The 16,345-nt window shown below is 63.6% G+C and overlaps 1 protein-coding gene across 3 annotated transcripts; it reads right to left on the reverse strand.

Annotated features, from left to right (window-relative positions):
- Positions 1-935: 935 nt before the first annotated feature.
- On the reverse strand, positions 936-12,567 carry LOC142063162 (phosphatidylinositol 3,4,5-trisphosphate 5-phosphatase 2-like). Of its 3 annotated transcripts, none has more exons than XM_075106576.1 (28): positions 12,237-12,567; positions 11,648-12,056; positions 10,313-10,376; positions 9,337-9,475; positions 9,107-9,251; positions 8,840-8,980; positions 8,624-8,711; positions 8,225-8,311; positions 7,844-7,951; positions 7,638-7,752; positions 7,337-7,443; positions 7,017-7,119; positions 6,408-6,604; positions 6,016-6,133; positions 5,808-5,904; positions 5,387-5,525; positions 5,174-5,273; positions 4,754-4,842; positions 4,437-4,518; positions 4,272-4,361; positions 4,054-4,170; positions 3,872-3,960; positions 3,574-3,661; positions 3,185-3,340; positions 2,926-3,007; positions 2,328-2,847; positions 1,918-2,039; positions 936-1,670 (listed from the first exon to the last, which is right to left on the reverse strand). In XM_075106576.1, the coding sequence occupies exons 2-28, from the start codon at positions 11,782-11,784 to the stop codon at positions 1,556-1,558; spliced, it is 3,435 nt and encodes a 1,144-aa protein (XP_074962677.1). In that variant the 5' UTR covers positions 11,785-12,056; positions 12,237-12,567; the 3' UTR covers positions 936-1,555. The 3 variants fall into 3 exon arrangements, with proteins under 3 accessions (XP_074962677.1, XP_074962675.1, XP_074962676.1); XM_075106574.1 differs by having other exon boundaries at positions 3,179-3,340; XM_075106575.1 differs by lacking the exons at positions 11,648-12,056; positions 12,237-12,567 and adding an exon at positions 10,996-11,635 and having other exon boundaries at positions 3,179-3,340.
- Between the last annotated feature and the right edge of the window lie 3,778 nt (positions 12,568-16,345).

The following is a 16,345-nucleotide window of genomic DNA, read 5'->3' on the forward strand; positions in this document are numbered from 1 at the left end:
TCCACGGGGTCACAACCTTTTCCCCGTGGAAGCCAAGGATTCTTGACCATGGGGATCACAGCCCCTCACTCATGGGGACCATGGCTCCCCAACCACGGGGGTCACAGCCCCTCATCTGTGGGGACTGCAGCCCCCCGCCCACAGGGCCATGCCCCTTGCCCGCTCCAGGGCAGCCTCTCTGCCCCACTGGGGCCACACAGGTCCTGGCCGTGCCTGCACCCCAGGGTGCTGCCCTGCTGGCACCCCAGCCCTGTGGGGCAATCCTGGGGACAAAGGTGGCCACTGCCACCTTGAGGCCAGCCTGGGCATAGTGTCCCCAAAAACCAGGGCCACCCTGGGTGTCACAGCAGCCAGGGCCCTGCTGGGTCGGGTTGTCCCTGTGTTTTGGGGGGAGTGTGTGCCCCTGCTGACTGCATTGCTGTTCCCGCTCTGGGGGATTTAACTCCTTTGTGAGCGTGCAGGTGGGCAAATGGTGCTATGCAAACGTGTCAGCATCGCAATGAACGCGGCATGCTGGGGGCGACCAGGCGCACCCTGAGATGTGGGGGACCATGGGCAGGCTCGGGAAAGCAGAGGCATGAGGGGCAGCCCGGGGATGCTCAGCTGCAGAGGGAGAATGTGGGGGGACCCTGACATGCAGGAGTGAACAGGCAGAGCTGGCATGTTCGGAGGGGAACCATGCCACCGCAAGCACTTGCTGAGGGCAGAGCCAGCCCAGCCCTGGGCAGGAGCCCCACGGGACACCAGGAAAGGGCAGCCTCAAAGGTTGGGGTCTGCAGCGTTCCTGATTAAACATGGGAGTTGGGGGGCAATGCTTCTGGAGCAGCCAGGGCACTGGGAGCTGGTGCTTTCCCCACCTGGCTTGCCTGGCTCAGCTCGGCTTGGCACACTCGCTCCTTGCCCCTGCACAGAACCAGGCGCTGCATGCATGCACCCCAGTGTCCCTGAGACTTTATTCTGGATGGGGATAGCAAGGGCATCTTGTAACGGAACGGTGCCGCAGCCTCAGGAGCGGCTGCTGTAGGAGAAATCCTTTGGGGATGCCATCCGACCAGGGCTGAGCCCGCGGAGGAGGGAGCAGCCGCTGAGGCTGAAGGCACCAGGGTGTGCAGGGCTGGGCTGGCCACAGCTGCCACTGTGCCCTTGCAGGCTGCACATCGGTCACCCAGAGAGGCTGAGCCTCCCTGTCCAAAGCACCCAGCAGTCCCCACTTCCCAAGTGGCCTCAACATCTCCCCTGTCCCCATCCATCCTTGCTTGTGGGGCTTAGTATGGTCCTTCCGTCGCTTTGGGGAGGGAGGATGGAGACAGGCGGCAAGACCTGGAAAGCGTCTGTCCCAATGGCCACAGGAGCTTCCTGAGACTTTCCAACTGAGAAGCACCAGTCGCTTGCTGGTGAGGCTGGACAAGTTCAGAGCAGTGCCAGTAAGCCCAGCCCAGGGTGCCTGCGTGCCGAGTCCTCCTCAGTAGCCCTCTGCCTGCCTCAGGAGCTCCACAGAGGAGAGCACATGTGGGTGCTGGGGCAGGGTTAGGTGCTCTAGGTGCTGGGTCCAAGGTCAGGGCTCCATAGCAGGCTCACTGCGGTGCCCTCGCCAAGCTTGCCGTGGGACGAGCCAGGGATGGGTCAGACTCAGCAGCTCAGCCTCCAGCAGGTCCTGCTCCGTGAGGTCCCTGCATGCAGGGTGAGGGGGAGCAAGTGCTTGGGGAGCCACCGAGAGGGAGCGGAGAGCCCACACGGCCTGGGGGCATCCATGGAGATCTGGGGACTTGATATCCTTCTGCCCCTGCCCTGCTGCATCCTGACCCCAAGGCTCAGCTCTCCTCCCCCCTGGGGCACGGGTCTCTGCCAGGGACCTCAGGGCCATGGAAGCTGTCGCACATGGTGTCCCCCTTTCCAAGCTCCAGAGCCTGGGGGTACCTGAACATCTCTAGGTGGTCCCAGCCGTGTTCCTGCAGCCCTTCCACGTCCTGCTGCAAGGCAAGGTGGCCCAGGCAACCACCGTCGCTGCCACAGGACCACTCACCCCTGTCGCAGGGCCACTGGGGAAAGAAGAACAAGGATGCACACCGGCAGCGTCACACCAGGACCACAAATTCACCACCTCCACGTCCTCACCCCACATGAACCATGCACGTAGCTGTTCCTCCACCTTCCACTGCATCGCACTGGCTGCGCTGTGGTGCCTCCACCAGGCAGAGCACTGCCATGGGGATGGGACCCCACCTCTGTTGGTGGTCCCACGGCCAAAAGCAGGTTCCCTCCCCTCCCTGAGCTCCCCAAGCCCCCCCCAGCTGAGCTCCAGAGCCCTGCGGGAACCACAGCAGTACCTCTCCAGGGCGGCCGTGCTGGTGAGGATCTGGTGCACACCTTGGCATCTCCCGGTAGGGCCGCGGGGGAGGCTCCAGGGCGCTGTGGGTTTGGCACAGCAGGGTCTTCTGGCTGTCCCCTCCGCATGCGGGGGGCACCCAGTCCAGCTGGCTTAGGCAGGTGGCCATGTGCAGCGCCGTCAGCGAGCAGTCGCCCACCCCTGGTGTGTCCCTCGCCAGGACGGCCGATTTGGGTCTCTTCTGCCGACCCACTGCGGCGGGGCTGAGTGGGCGCCCATGGGACAGGCCCCCTGGCACACAGCAGGGCCAGCCACCCCATCGCTCTTCCTTTGAGGGTGAAGGCACCCGTGCTCCAAGGGGGCTCCGGTGCCGCTGGACTGCGGCTGGGCTCTCCACCTGCTTGTCATGGGCTTTGCTAGCGCTGGCGGCTGTTGTCCACGTGTTGGGGACCCCCTCAAAGATGAAGTAGGCTGGGTTGGTGTAGCCAGAAGCCGGCTCTGGAAGGCTGCGGGGCCGGCTCCTGCAAGACACAGCAGGAGAGGGCTCAGCATCACCCCATGGCCAGGGCTCGTGGCGGGGCTGAGCCCGGCTGGGGTACCTGAGGCGCTGCAGGGGTGGCTTGGGGCACGTTGGGGCATCTGCCACGGGCTCAGCATCCTCCTCCTCGAAGCTGATCCACTCTGCAAAGGCACCAAAATCTGGCCTCTCCCCACTGGGCACCGCGCAGCCCCTGCCCATGACCGGGGTCCAGGAGGGCAGCCTGGGCATAGGCAGCTCTCAGCCACACCATGCTTGAGCATGCCCTGAGCCCCCATGCCCAGGGGGATGGGAGGGGGCTGGTGTGCCGCCACCTTTACCATAGAGCCTCTCGCGGGTGCTGCGCCTGTCCTTGGGGACCCGGACCTTCATCCAGCCACGCATGGAGCCTGTCTCCTCGCCACGGTGGAAGAGGAAGGTCTCGAACTGCTGGGCCATGCTGCCGATCATAGACCTCATCGCGATGCAGCACTCGCCTGCAGGCACAGCACATGTCTCCGTTAGCCCCCCGGTGCAGCTCAACGGACAGGTGAGACCCCCCCACCATATGCAGCAGGGTGGGTGCCAGGGTTCCTTCTGCCAAGCTCCAGATGCAAAACCTTACACCCAGCAGGTTGTTGCCTGAGCCCTGCAGGGTGGGGGTGAGGGGGTGTATGCTTGGCACCCCAATGCCACTGTGGTGGCCCCCACGCCACCACTCCACACGCACCGTAGGACTCGCAGCTCTCCACACCCTTGATGCTGAGGAGCAGGTGCTGGTCCCCCAAGTACTCCAGGTCTGGCAGGATGGGGTTCAGCTGCATGAGGAGAGAGGGGTGCTCGGGACGGGGTGCTGCCACAGGGCAGGGTAGCACAGGGGTGGCTCTGTCCTCAGGGGGATGATGACAGCCCCCTGCACCCCTTGGGGCTCAGGGTACAGAGCCAGCAGGAGGAATGGGGAAGGGGAGGGAGAAGGATGCTCAATGGCTGGGGAGAGGCAGCATCTGCCCCTCTCCTCTGCTGCATACCACAGGCAGATGCTTTGCAGACCAGCCCAGCTTGAGGAAGCCAGGGATGTCACAGTTCTGGGAGGTGTTCTCCCCACTCCGCTGGGCCTCTGCCGGGGGAAAGTGGGGGGCACAGCTCCAGCCGGGGTTGGCTCACCCCCATGGCGCACCCCCAGCACCCCAGCCCCACAGGGCCACCTCACCCTCCAGGCAGTAGGAGTGAAACTCGATGTAGCACTTGCTGCGGCTGGTGGTTTTCACAATGACCTCAATGCTCTCCCACTCGATGCAGGCCAGGGGCTCGGGGCCGGATCCAGGAGCTGCAGGCAGGCACCGGTGGGTCAGCGTGCACTGGCCGAGCACCCATGGCCAGGACTCGCCCCAAACCAGGTGCAGGGGGTGACAGACCCAAACTCCTTACCCTTCTTGGGTACAAACTGCGATGTCACTCCCACCTCGAAGGTGGCAAAGACAGGTGAGTGGTCACTGGTCACGATGTCATCGGTGCAGCCTGGATGGTGGGAGTGGGCAGGTGAGTGATGGTCCTCAAGCCCCGGGGTCCCCCCGGCCCTGGGGTGTCACTCACCGTAGGAGTTACAGACCACGTGGGTCTCCGGGTGTGACTTCCACAGGATGCGGTCACACCATGAGGGGACATTGATCCTCATCTAAAAATGGGGAAAGCAGCTGGCTTCAGTGGCCCCTCGGTTCTGGCTCCCCCCAGCCCAGAAAAGCAGCCCAGAAAGCGAGCAGGCTCTTGCCTGGACCCGCCTGGGGAGGGAACAGGCTGGTGGAGGTGTGGGGGCTGCACATCACCATGCAGCCTGCCCGGCACTGTCCGAGCCTGGTGTCCCTGTCCCCTGGTGACATCTTGCAGCTCAGCCCAAGGCTCTAGGAACTCACCCCCGTGGTCTTGAACTTCTGCCACATGTAGCTGTCCCGGGAGCCCCGCTCATACCGGTACGTGGGTGGGAAGGAGATGTCACCCTCGCCTGGGAACCAAGACACAGAGGTGACACAGAGGCCAGCATCCCTGCCTGTCCCCACAGCTGCAACCGGCCAGGGAGGGACCCCATGGGGTGCCATGGTCCCTGCTCAAGGCTCACACCGATGGCTGACACCCCTGGCCCCTCTGACTGTCCCTGTGCTTGCACGCTCTCGGGATGCAGAGCCCAGGGACCTGCTCGGGGGGGGCTTGCACGGTGCACGTTGATGTCCCCAGGCTTTCAGCACCTCGTGCAGGTCTGTTCTGGGACAGGGCCCCGTGTGCTGGAGGTGCTGCTGTCTTGGTGAGGGGAGCAGTGCCCTTGTTCCCGCACTCACTGAATCGCAGGAACACCTTGTTCTTCTCCCGCTCCAGGTTGAGCTGGTCGACAGCCAGGAGGGCTTCAAATTCCTTCTTGGTTATATGGGCAAGGATGTCCTGCGCCGGGGGAGGAAGGCATGGTGAGCCCCCGCTCCTCTCACCCCTGCGGCTGCACCGGCGCTGCCGCCAGCATGCTGCCGGCCCCAGCCACGATGCCTGCAGGGTCCCACCTGCACGTCCATGTCCAGGCGATAGTTGAGGTCCCCGAACCAGAAGAGGTGGGTGAAGCGCAGGGTGAGGTCAAAGGCGCTAAGCCTCTTGTCGCCCAGGACCAGAGAACGCAGGATGTCACTGTAGTTCTGGTTACGCCTGTGGTGGGGAGGTTAGCACCGCGTTAGGCACCCCGGCAACACCTCATCCTCATCCTGTCCCTGCTGGGGGGGACAGAGACAGGGACAGCCCCACGGGGCTCCTCCAGCCCTCTGAGACATTCTCCTGCCCCAGCACAACCCTGTCATGTCCATGTGTCCTGTCATGTCCAGGTGTCCTCCCACCTCCACCTCCACCCTCCACCCTCCACCCTCCACCCTCCACCCCCCACCCCCCACCCCCCACCCCCCACCCCCCCCCCCCCCCCGGCCCTTCCATCACCTGTGGGTTTTTTCACTGCCGGAGGCCAGGTGGCAGTTGACGAAGCCAAAGGAGGTCCCGTTGAAAAGGAAGGAGACGCCCACAGCTCCCTTGTTCCCTGCAGGGATGTGCCAGGCAATGAGCTCTCTGGGGGCCTGGGAGGCTCAGGCTGGCCCTCAGGATGGCCCCCAGGTTGCCCCCTTGCCCTGGGGCATCCCCCCATCCCTACCCAGCGTGTTGGCAATCCCAGTTTTCACGCTGGAGGTGTGGACGTGGCTGATGCGCCGCTCATGCTCGGGCTTCACCAGCACCACGATCTTGATGCTCCAGAGGCATTGCAGGGCGACCTGCAGCAGGGGTGGAGAAGCAGCAAGATGAGTTAACCCATCCCTGAGAGGTGGCTCTGGGGAGGGCACCGCCTGCATGGAGCCCATAGGGCACAGGAGGTTCCCTGGGTTGCGTTTGGGGTGGGAGAGGACCCTGGGTTTGGGGTGAGAGCCCTGGGGCAATGGCTGCTGGCAACCAGCTCCCCATGACTGCTGGTGGATGTCTTTAGCCTGCTCAGCACCGGGTGCCTCCCCAGGCACAGTCAGAGGGGTCCAGGCTACACTCCGACGTTACCACTCGGTAGTCGATGGCCATCAGGGTCTTCAGAGATGCACGGAGGAACTCAACCCACTCGCGGTCGCCCAGGGAGTTCTCCTGGGTGCCGATAACGTAGATGTCATGGGGGATGCAGGCAGTGGTCTCGTCCTGCGTGCGTCCCAAGCCCCTTGAGGTCAGCCAGGAGGCGAGGGAGCGGGGCGGCGGCGTGCTGCCTGCAGGCAGGGGACAGCAGGTCATTGCAAGGTGGGCAATGTGCCAGGTTCCTCGAGCTCCTCTCCAACCCCACACCCTATGCACCTCCAGGAGCCACCGGGGACGGGAAGCATCGTGCCAACCCCATGGTTCACCCACGCACATCCCAGTCTGATGCTGGGATTTACTGCTACCACCCAAAAGCCTCCCAGTACCCCAGTTCCTGTGTTTCCCTGGGCGAGTGGAGCACAGATAAACCTGAAAGAGGCCAAGTCAGAGTCTTCTCCAGCCACCTCCTCCCACCGAGGACCAGCTTGGACCTCAGGTTTCCTGAGGCAGCCCCCTGCAGCCTTCACCCTCCAAAACCCACGCGGGCTCAGGACGAGACACAACAGCCTCCCAGGACAATATGACCTTATCCTGGTCCCTTACCCATGTTCCATGTCCCGACGTACACTGAGATGAGCTCAGGCTCATCCAGCTTGGAGTGCTGGATCTTCATCAGCTGCAGCAGCTGGCAAAAGGCCTCTCGCTTCTGCGGGACATATGGGTGTCTTAGGGTCCCAAAAGGGAGCTAGGAGCTGCAGCACCCCCAGAGGTGCCGGTGATGGGGTCAGGGGGACATCACCCCCAGGCATAGGAGCTGGCTTGCAGGTGTGGTCTCAACCCTGAGGCCACTCACGTGCTGCATCAGTACATAACGGCTCTGTATTCCCCCAGGGCACCCCGTGAGCACAGCTGGTGCCGCTTACCCGCGCGCTGGGGAAGATGAAGTCTCTGCTCAGGCTCCTCTGTGACTCCCGGTCGTACACCAGCCTCACCTTGCTCTGCATGCTCTGGTATTTGATCAGCTGCAGGACTGAACGCTGGGAGTGAGGAGGGCAGTGGTGGCCCCCCGCCTCCCACCATGGGGGAGGCAGGCAGCGTGGGATGGATGCTCAGGGTGCGAACATGTCTGCAGCACATCACCCTGGCATCAGGCCTGTGCCAGGGCATCCCGTGGCCCCACAACACCCCATTGGCAGTCAATGGGGGCAGCCAGCACCCGCTTACTTTTATCCTGTGGGATGGTCTCCTCTGGGGATCCGCTGCCCCGCTTGGTGATGGCCACTGTGCCCGACTCCACGTCCACCGTCAGGGTTGCCCGCTGCGACTTGCCCACCTTCACCTGCAGATGGGGACGCGGCTCCTCAGTCAGTCCCATGCCTCCCCTGCCCGAACAGCGATGCCAGGGCCCCTCCGTGCCCCTCCACCCTCACCTCGAAGCTCTGCACCGCCAGGGGCTTGGCAGCTGGCGGGGGGGCTGCTGCCATGCTGGGCAGCACCAGGTTGTGCCTCGACACCGTCTCCTGCAGTGACTTCAGCACCTGCCAGAGAGATGGTCACCGGTCTGGGGACACAGGGCTAACTGGGAGCCCTGGGCACCCTCTGCCAGCCCGTTCTTCCCCGAGGGGCACCCTGGGGCTGTGCCACTGCTGGCAGCTTGCTTTGATGGAGGATTTAGTTTAGGTGAGGGGTTTGCTGGAGCAGAGTGAGGTTCCCAGCCTGGGGCACTGGCACAGCTGTGGTTAGCAGCGGCCATGCTCCCCCTGCACCCAGCCAGGCTTCCCCAGCCTGGCATCACAGGGGTGGGCAGGCACCTTCTTCTCCAGCGAAGAGAGGAGATGGTTGACAGTAGATATCTTGTTGAGGAGCAGCTCAAGGTCTGGATCACTGGTCAGGAGACCCTGAGAGGAAGGACAGACATTTTTGGAGCAGCATGGTGGCACTGGACCAGTGCGTTCCTCCCCACATGTCCGGGCTGCACCCCATGATGTGGGGGTCCCTGGGGTCTGGCAGAGGAAAAAGCTTCCTCCCCACCGTGTTCTGGACATGCAGGAATGAGTCTCTGCTTGTCCCCAGGACACAGGGAGCCAGGTCCCCTCTGCCAGCCACAGCAACACCAGCACACAGAGCACCCGGGGAACACTGGCAGCACCACGGGGCGTGCAGCACCTTTGGGTGCCAAGAGGGGCTGTGGCAGCCCAAGGGGGGCTCACCTGCTCCCTGGCTGGGCTGCGAGGGGACGCAGGGGGGTCAAACACCCTGGCCAGTGTCTCCAGACCTGCCAACGTGAAGTCAATCTCACTGCGGAGGAGAGAAGCAGGTGAGAGTCAGCGCAGGCATCTCCTGAGCCTCAGTGGTGATGCTCAGCCACCATGAAGGGGACAGGGATGAGGCAGGGGGCCCCGGGGCTGCCCCCCCAGGCCACTCGCCTGTGCAGTGCCCGGCAGGCGGTGACGAGCGCGGTGCTGAGATGGCGCAGCTGCGGGTGCCCGTGGCGCAGCGCCTCCAGGTCCAGCTGCACGTGGTGGTTCAGGTACTCGGCCATGAAGCCCATAAAGTCACTGGCTGGGCTGCAAGGGCGGATGGGCATCTTTGGATATATCCCCACCCACCAGGCGTGCTACCATCGCAATGGGGGGGGTGGCCGTGCCCACCCCACCATCACCATCAGCCTGGGGTGGGCAGGGGCAGGTTACCTGCTGTGGACCTGCTCCTGCAGCCTCTGGTGCAGCTGCTGCGAGATGTGGGTCCGGCCGGCAACGGGAGCGCCGAGCCACGTGCCTGCCCCGGCTCCCCCAGCCACGCTCGCCGCCTGCCCGCTGCCTCGGCCATCCTCCCCATCTGCGGGCAGAGGACAGCCAGCTCAGCGGGACCCCCTCCCCACTCGCAGCCTGGCACAGTCCCCGCTGCCCCCTCCGCGGCTCACCCGAGTCCTCGTCGGCCGCCTGCCTTGCCCGGTGCACAGGGTAGAGCAGGGGTGTCACCAGCCCGTTGTTGGGCTGTTGGTAGGCACCGATCAGGTCGGGGAGGGTGCGGAAGCACTTGGCCTGGATGCCCTGGATGGTCTGTGGAGGCAGAGAGGGGACAAGTACAGTAACGTCCCCCCCTTTCCACCAGTTCTGCATGCCAGGGCAGCCCCCTGCTGGGCTGCAGACCAGCCTGCCATGTCGACCGGGTCCGCCCCCCAGAATGTGAGCTGTAAATGCCAGCTGGATGCCAGCCCCATGCGAGGCTCACCCTGGCCGCTGGCAGGGCAGCAGAGCAAGGAGAGGAGTGCAGACATCTGCCTCGGGCAGCAGACGGGGGTGCTCCCTAGGGACTCTCGGGAAGCTCTTTTTAGGGTGTTAGAAGGGGTGGCTGCAGAGAGCCAGGTACTGTGAGAAACCACAGTGACACCAAAGAGGGGAAGCGAGGCCGAGCTGGCGGCCAGGACAGACATTGTGGGGACAGATGTCATGGGGATCGGGGCCGTGTAGCCAGGGTGGGGCAGGGGACAGTGGCAGAAAGGGGACAAGCAGTTTGCTGCACCACACCGGGTGGGCTGGCAGCAGCCATGGGGCCAGCGGGGAGGCAGCCTTCCCAGGCGGCCCCATGCTGAAGCGGGGGCTGCAAAGTGCTCGCATCCTGCCGTGCTGGGCGTTGCAGGCAGCTCGTGCAAAAAGCAAACCGCACCGCTCGCTCGCAGCACTGGCGTGCCGGGGAGGGCAGGCAGACGCCACCTCTCCGGGCGCTGCACAGGGTGGGCGGGGGAGGCGAGAACCCCGGCCCCTTTGCACCTGCATCCTGCCCACGCCCCAGCTCGCAGCTGGTTGCCCACCCAGCACGGCGCCTGGAGGTGTTAGCCAGGGCAGGGAGTGCATGCCGGTGGCACCCAGCCTCGGGGCACCTGCCACTGCACCCACCTGGACAGACAGCAGCCCCTCATCATCAGGGAGGATGCGATAAGTGTGGACATGCCGCTGGAACCTAGGAAAGAGCAGACGAGGGTCCCCCATTGTGCCCCCCACAACAACGTGGGCACTTGGCAGCGCTGGGGAGTGTTTAGCACCCAGCGCTGATGCAAATGCCCTGTCCCCTCTGCAGAGAGAGGAACTGAGCTCTCATTTCTGGAAAGAAAAGCATCACCCTCAGCTCTGGGTCTGCACCCGTTTGAAGGGGAGGATGCGCTGTGTCCCCCTGCCCCCAAACAACACCTTGCCTGCAGCGGGCATGGCCAGCGCACACCGGGGGCTTGGTCACGTCTCTGCCACCATTCACTGGGGCACCTCCGGTCCCGTGGCTCCATGTGGCATCGAGGGTTTTCAGCCAGCCAGAGCCCAGCACCATGCTCCCCATGACTGCGACAGCATGGTCGTAGTCACTCCGAGGCTACTGCACATCCCTGCCCATGTCACCGTCCCGTCTGGCATCGGCGTGACCTCTGACTTGGTGCCAGGATGCTGGCAGAGCGGGGGCAGCTGCTAGCTGAACCCCCGGCATGTCCTGCACCGCCTGCCCCCCACACCCCTCGGCACCATGTGTTTGCAATTTGTCCCGTGCACCAGGCCAGCCCAGCCGTAGAAAAGGGGGTGGCATCCTGCCAAACCTGCCGAGGCGCCGCCCCGCGCGCTCCCCGCTGCAGACGTGTCGCTCGGCCGCAGGAAGGGTGCAGGCAGCAGGAAGGGTGCAGGCAGCCCCAGCAGCAATGCTCTCAGGGGCTGTAAGCCAGGTCCCAGGCATGGAGAAGTTGGCAGGGGGGCCCCGTGGGCGGCGGGAGAGGCAGCCCTGGTGTCCCGGCAGCTCAGATGTTAACAGTGGGCGTCACGGTCCGGATGCGGCCGTGTTGGGAGTTGGAAGGAGAGGGGATGTTTGTTTTCGCAGAGGGAGGGAGATGCAAGTCAGCCTCTCCCATTCCTGCTCACAGGGCTGGGATGGCGGGCAGCCCAAAATAGTTTGGCATGCCCTGGATCTTGGGCTCTCCCTTCAGCAACTCCGGTGCTGTCAGGGCTGCTGGCCCAGGCTTCTGCCTGCTCCCAAGGAGATAGGGTTCTCCACTGGTCTAACATGTGAATCACTCGAAACCCCCAGTGCCAGAGAGCTGGCACCCCACTCGCCCCATCGGCATTCCTGCAGAAGGCTTTTCCGCGAGGTCTCAGCGATGCCAGGAGTGGCGTGCACAGAGTGGGGAGAGAGACAGAGGGACCCCAGCAAGGGACAAGAGAGAGAAACCACAAGCAGAAGCCAGGCAGGTGACTCACAGAAGGCAGAGGGCATATGCCCCCGAGACGGACTCGCTGTCCCGCACCAGGAAGCATCCATCCCGCCCGGCCTTGGCCAGCAGCTCCTCCGCCACCACGCGACTGATGTCCCGGTGGTACCAGCTTGCTGCTGCCATTGTCCGAAGCGGCAGGACACCAGCTGTGCTGTGTCCCTGTCCCAGCCCCGCATCAGGGCTCAGCGGCAGGTGCTGGGTGGTGTAGGGCAACCAGCCCACCAGTTCCTCAGCGAGACAGTGGCAGGAGGTCCCAGCAGGTGATGTACAGCCACCGAGGTGATGCTTAAGGGGACAGGGTGCCCCGTGGCCAAGCGGTGTGGCAGGAGCCGGACCGGGGGGGGAGCTGGGGAAGGCTGGAGGTCAAGACACTTCTCATCGCAGGGGGCTCCAGCCTGCAGGGTGCACAGGGGCAGGGAGGCACAGATCAGAAAACGGCTCTTCCCCGCAGGGGAATCATCCCATGCTGCCACCCCAGCCCCGGGGCCATCATCCTGCCCCAGTGCACAGTGAGGACAGGCCGTGCTGGCATCCCGGCGGCACGCGGAGGCCTGGACCTCACCCGACACACTCACCGTCCCTTGCAGACACAGTGCGGGACTCCTGCGGCTCTTGTGGGGTGCTGCGGGCAATGAGCCAACCTTTCAGGGTGCAGCCAAGCAAGAGAGGAGCCGCGATGCTGCACCAGTGCTCTTGGCTTCCTCCCAAAGGGCACACCAGCAGCCCTGCCTGGCACACGCTGCCTGTTGGGGTGGCCGTGTGGGGTCAGGCAGCACCCACGCCGGTGCCCCCGCTCCCTGCCCCACCGGCCAGGCCCACCCACTCCGTGCCCCGTGCTGCTCGCGCGGCACCGCGGCGGCCGCCGTGCTCTTCCTCCTTCTCTGCGCTCTGCTCTCCCCACTGCCAGGACCAGCCTCCTCGCTCCTCCTCCCGCTCCAGCTCCGCTACGGGGGGAAGCCTGCAGCCACGCTGGGCTGAGCATGGCAGGGTGCAGGCAGGAGCAGTCCTGGAGCAGGGGGTCTGCCCCCACCCCACTCCCCGCTGCCCGTTTTCCCCAGGGGCGAGGGGTGATGGTGGGGAGGTCCCTCAGACAGGACCCCGGGAGAGGGAACTGTCAGTGGTGTGGCAGTGGCAGCAAGCCCCTAAAATGCATTTGGGGTGGTGGGCAGGCAGGCAGCTTGTGAGCAGAAACCAGGCTGCCTGCTCCCGGGGAGCTTGCTGCCCCTGCCAAGGCTGAGCTCTGCCACTTGCTGCTGGTTGCACAGAGACAGAGGTGCTGCAGGTATCGGGCGGACGAGCAAGCCGGGCACCCGTAATCACATTCATGTCACCCCATCTGTGGGTGCCCTGACTCCAGGCAGAAGGGAAATGGGGTTCAAGGGCTGCCGGGAGGGGGTCGGGAAGACAGGAGGCTTTTCCTGGCTGCAAACAGCACTAGGGTTCCTGCAGCTCCCAGGCGCAGACCCAGAGGTTTTGCTCCTCGTGGCAAGCAGTGAGCAGGCCGTGCACGCGCCAGCGGCCGCCTGGGCAAGGGGCTGGCTCGAGCTGCACTAGGGTGATTAGCACTGATTAATTACAGATGAGTAGCAGCCACCATCTGCTGCCAGGGTGTCTGGCGGACTCCTGCCAGAGGAGGATGAGGATGGAGGGCCAAATCAAGCTGTGCTCCCAGCTGTCTGCCACCCTTGATATCACAAGCCATCCTCTGCAGCCATGAGCCCAACAAAAAGGGACTGACCACACCTCTGCCTGCCCCAGCCCGCAAGTGCAGACGTGCCAAAAGCCCCTGCCGAGGCTTCCTCCTGGGCTGCTGCCCTCAAGAGGAACCTGTGGCCAGGGCCACTGAGAAGTCAGCCCGCTAGATTTTGGGCTGGCAGCTCTGGGCTGCACGGCAGCAATATCATCTTTCACCAGCACCTGCCATGGGGACACGCAGTGATGGCGGGTCTGTGCAGGGATGGCAGCTGGAGACCCCCATCCTGCTGGAAACCCACCAGTGCTGCTCCCTCCCGTTACTTAACAGCGTGGCAGTAATTCCCCGCCGCTGCGGAGGCGCCTGGCTTCGGATTAATGCCGTCTGCGCCACTTAATCCAGATCAGGGGAGGAAGACCTGGAGCTCTGAGGGGCTTTGAGAAATCAGTGGTGCTGGCTGTGGGCGTTTACGTAAGGTGGCCGCCATGCGCAGTGCTGGAGGCTGAGCCGGGACGTTGCCAGATGCACCAGCACCGGCACCCGGGGAGTGCTGCCAGCACCTGGGGACAGTCATATTTTGGAAGGCAATGTGGGTTCACCAGTGCTCAGGGGGCTCCGGCTCCACCCGGGCTCCCTTCGGAGGGCAGACCCTGTGGATGAGGGCACCAAAGCAGGAGGATGCGGGAAGCCCCATGGCTGTTCACTAGGGAGGCAGGACACTGTCCGTCAGGAGCTGGAGATGAAGCTGGGCCCCCACGCGTTCCACCAGCCCCACATCCACCGACGTCCTGCCCTGCTGGATGGGGATGACCGAGCTGTGCTTCACGCAGCACATGGACCTGGGGGGACGGGTGGGATAAGGCAGAGGAGAGGAGCCTTTGGCCATTTATTAAACAGGAAAAAGGAAGAAGCCCTCTCTCATTTCCCTATTATTTTTAACACAGCGCTGCATCCCCCAGCTTCCTTCCCCGCCGCTTGGCTCGGCACATAGCACAAGCACAGGAAGGGATACGTGGTCCGTCCATCTCACCACTCTTTTTCAGGGGAAATATATGCCCCCCACCCCACCTGGGCAAGTTTTCCCTGGATGAATCTACCCAGTTGGGATTAAATCAAGCTGAAGCCACCCATAATGAAATCTGCACTCCGTCCTCACCACACTCTGCAGATCCTACAGCCACGCTGATCTCAGAGGCCTTATTAAGAGCCTAATGAAGAGCCGCAAACAGAGAGCTCAGGATTAGGTGCCCTGGGCATGGCGCTGGAGGCGGCCGCTCCACCATCCCCCCCCCAGCCAGACAGTGAGCGTCCAGGTGGGGCTGCTTCCTCCTCCTCCTCCTCCTCCTCCTCCTCTTCCACCCCCCAGCGGGAAGGTCACAGTTCACGTGTCCCCCCGACCTTGGCAGAAATAGCCCCTACTAATCTACAAACTAAGCAGCTCTCCTGTGTGCAATTAAAGAGATCACAAGTCCTGGCCTCGGGCAACGCGTGCTGACAGCTAAAGCCCTGGGCAGCGGGGCTGGTGTGCTGCGGTGGCTCGCAGCGGCTCGTGGTGGCCTCCAGTGGCTCCTGGTGGCCCATGGGGCTGGGGCACAGGTGGGCTGAGTTTGGGAGGGGTTGGTACCCAGGTGCTGAAGGTCATTGAGTTGATCCAGGGGGCTGGGAGGAGGCTGCCAGCAGCTCTGCAATGGAGGCACAGAGGTGAGCAGGGATATCCTGACCTTGGTGCTCTGCTCTGGGGGCTGAGCCAGAACCAAGTGCATGCTCAAAGCAAAGGGTCTGGCCGAGCCAGCAAGGGCTTGAAGGATGCTGGATGTGAGGAAGGTGAGTGGGGCCTTAATGGAGCAGTTTGCAGGCTACCCTGGGCTGTCCTTGGAGTCTGTGCCCTGTCCCTAGGGCCAGCCCGGGGGCAGCACCCATGTGAGCATCCTGCAGCCACCCCTGCGGGAGGGGGATCCTGAGCACCAGCAGAGGCCGAGGAAGGGTGGTAGCAGGGAGCACTTCTCTCCTGGCAGGCCGTAAGGCAAATCCACGCTGCACTTTCAACAGCTTTTTATTTGCAGCAGCAAACCTTGAATTAATGATGTGCGAATCGGTCAGGCGACACCAGCCTGCAGTGTTATGAAACGACGTGGGGGCTAAGCAGATTGCCCAGCAGTACTGGCGGACAGCAGCAGGTCTGTGTCTCACCACTGAGGGGTGGCCAGCCTTTCCCTGCTGCTTCAGGGGGGACCGAAGCCTGGCACAGAATCTGCCGCTGCCACCCTGAGCCTCATGTGTGCCTTCGTGCCATCACCTTGTTCACCAGCATCCCTGTGGCAAGGGTGTCCTAGACCACAACAGATCACCTCTAAGTGACCAGCCAGATGGGCACGTTGGCCAGGCAAGAAGCTGCCTGCACCTTCCGTCCATCTGTTAGCCATTCAGCAGTGTGTAAGGGAGGGATAAAACCAGGCAGGTCACTCCCTCCCCTCTGCCAGCACCATCCACCCTCGTGCCCAGGGCAGGCCCAGCTCCACTTGCCTTAGGGGCAGTTGTAGAGAGCCCCCGTGGGAATCCGCGCCCCTGCCCGTTCCTCTGCCTGCATCCCTACCCACCAGGAGCAGAGCTTCCACCTCAATTACCATCACCTCGCTCCTAAGCCCATTTTGCCAGTCTCCATAAGCTGCTTTCTCAGGGCTCCAGCAGCAGCTGTATTTATAGCCCACTCTTACTCATGAAGCATCTCCCCAATTAATAAACTAATAGGATTCTTCCCGAAAGTACCTCTCCCACAGCGCAAACACACACACGCGCGCTACGCATCTCCAGCCAAAGCCAAGCAGGTGAGATCAGACGCCAGGGGAGGGACCGCTGAGGGGGTATAAGAAGCTGCAGGACTGGGAGCAGCCCACAGTGACTGGGTGGCAGTGGGACGTGCTGAGAGAGGAAGAGGAGAGTGTCTGTCTGTCCATCCACCCACCAGGTGAGTGCTCCCACTCTGCTGCCTGG

The sequence above is a fragment of the Phalacrocorax aristotelis genome, chromosome 11 (genome assembly GCF_949628215.1).
Source record: "Phalacrocorax aristotelis chromosome 11, bGulAri2.1, whole genome shotgun sequence".
NCBI lineage: Eukaryota > Metazoa > Chordata > Aves > Suliformes > Phalacrocoracidae > Phalacrocorax > Phalacrocorax aristotelis.

What these genes read in the sequence shown, in the direction of transcription:
- LOC142063162 (XM_075106574.1), bottom strand. Translation starts at nt 11,784, where the DNA reads ATGGCAGCAGCAAGCTGGTACCACCGGGACATCAGTCGCGTGGTGGCG. An exon ending in GCAGCCCAGCCAGGGAGCAG is followed by an intron (nt 8,312 to 8,623) that starts GTGAGCCCCCCT and finishes CCTTCCTCTCAG; the next exon opens with GGTCTCCTGACCAGTGATCC. An exon ending in CTGCAAAGCATCTGCCTGTG is followed by an intron (nt 3,662 to 3,871) that starts GTATGCAGCAGA and finishes CTCCTCATGCAG; the next exon opens with CTGAACCCCATCCTGCCAGA.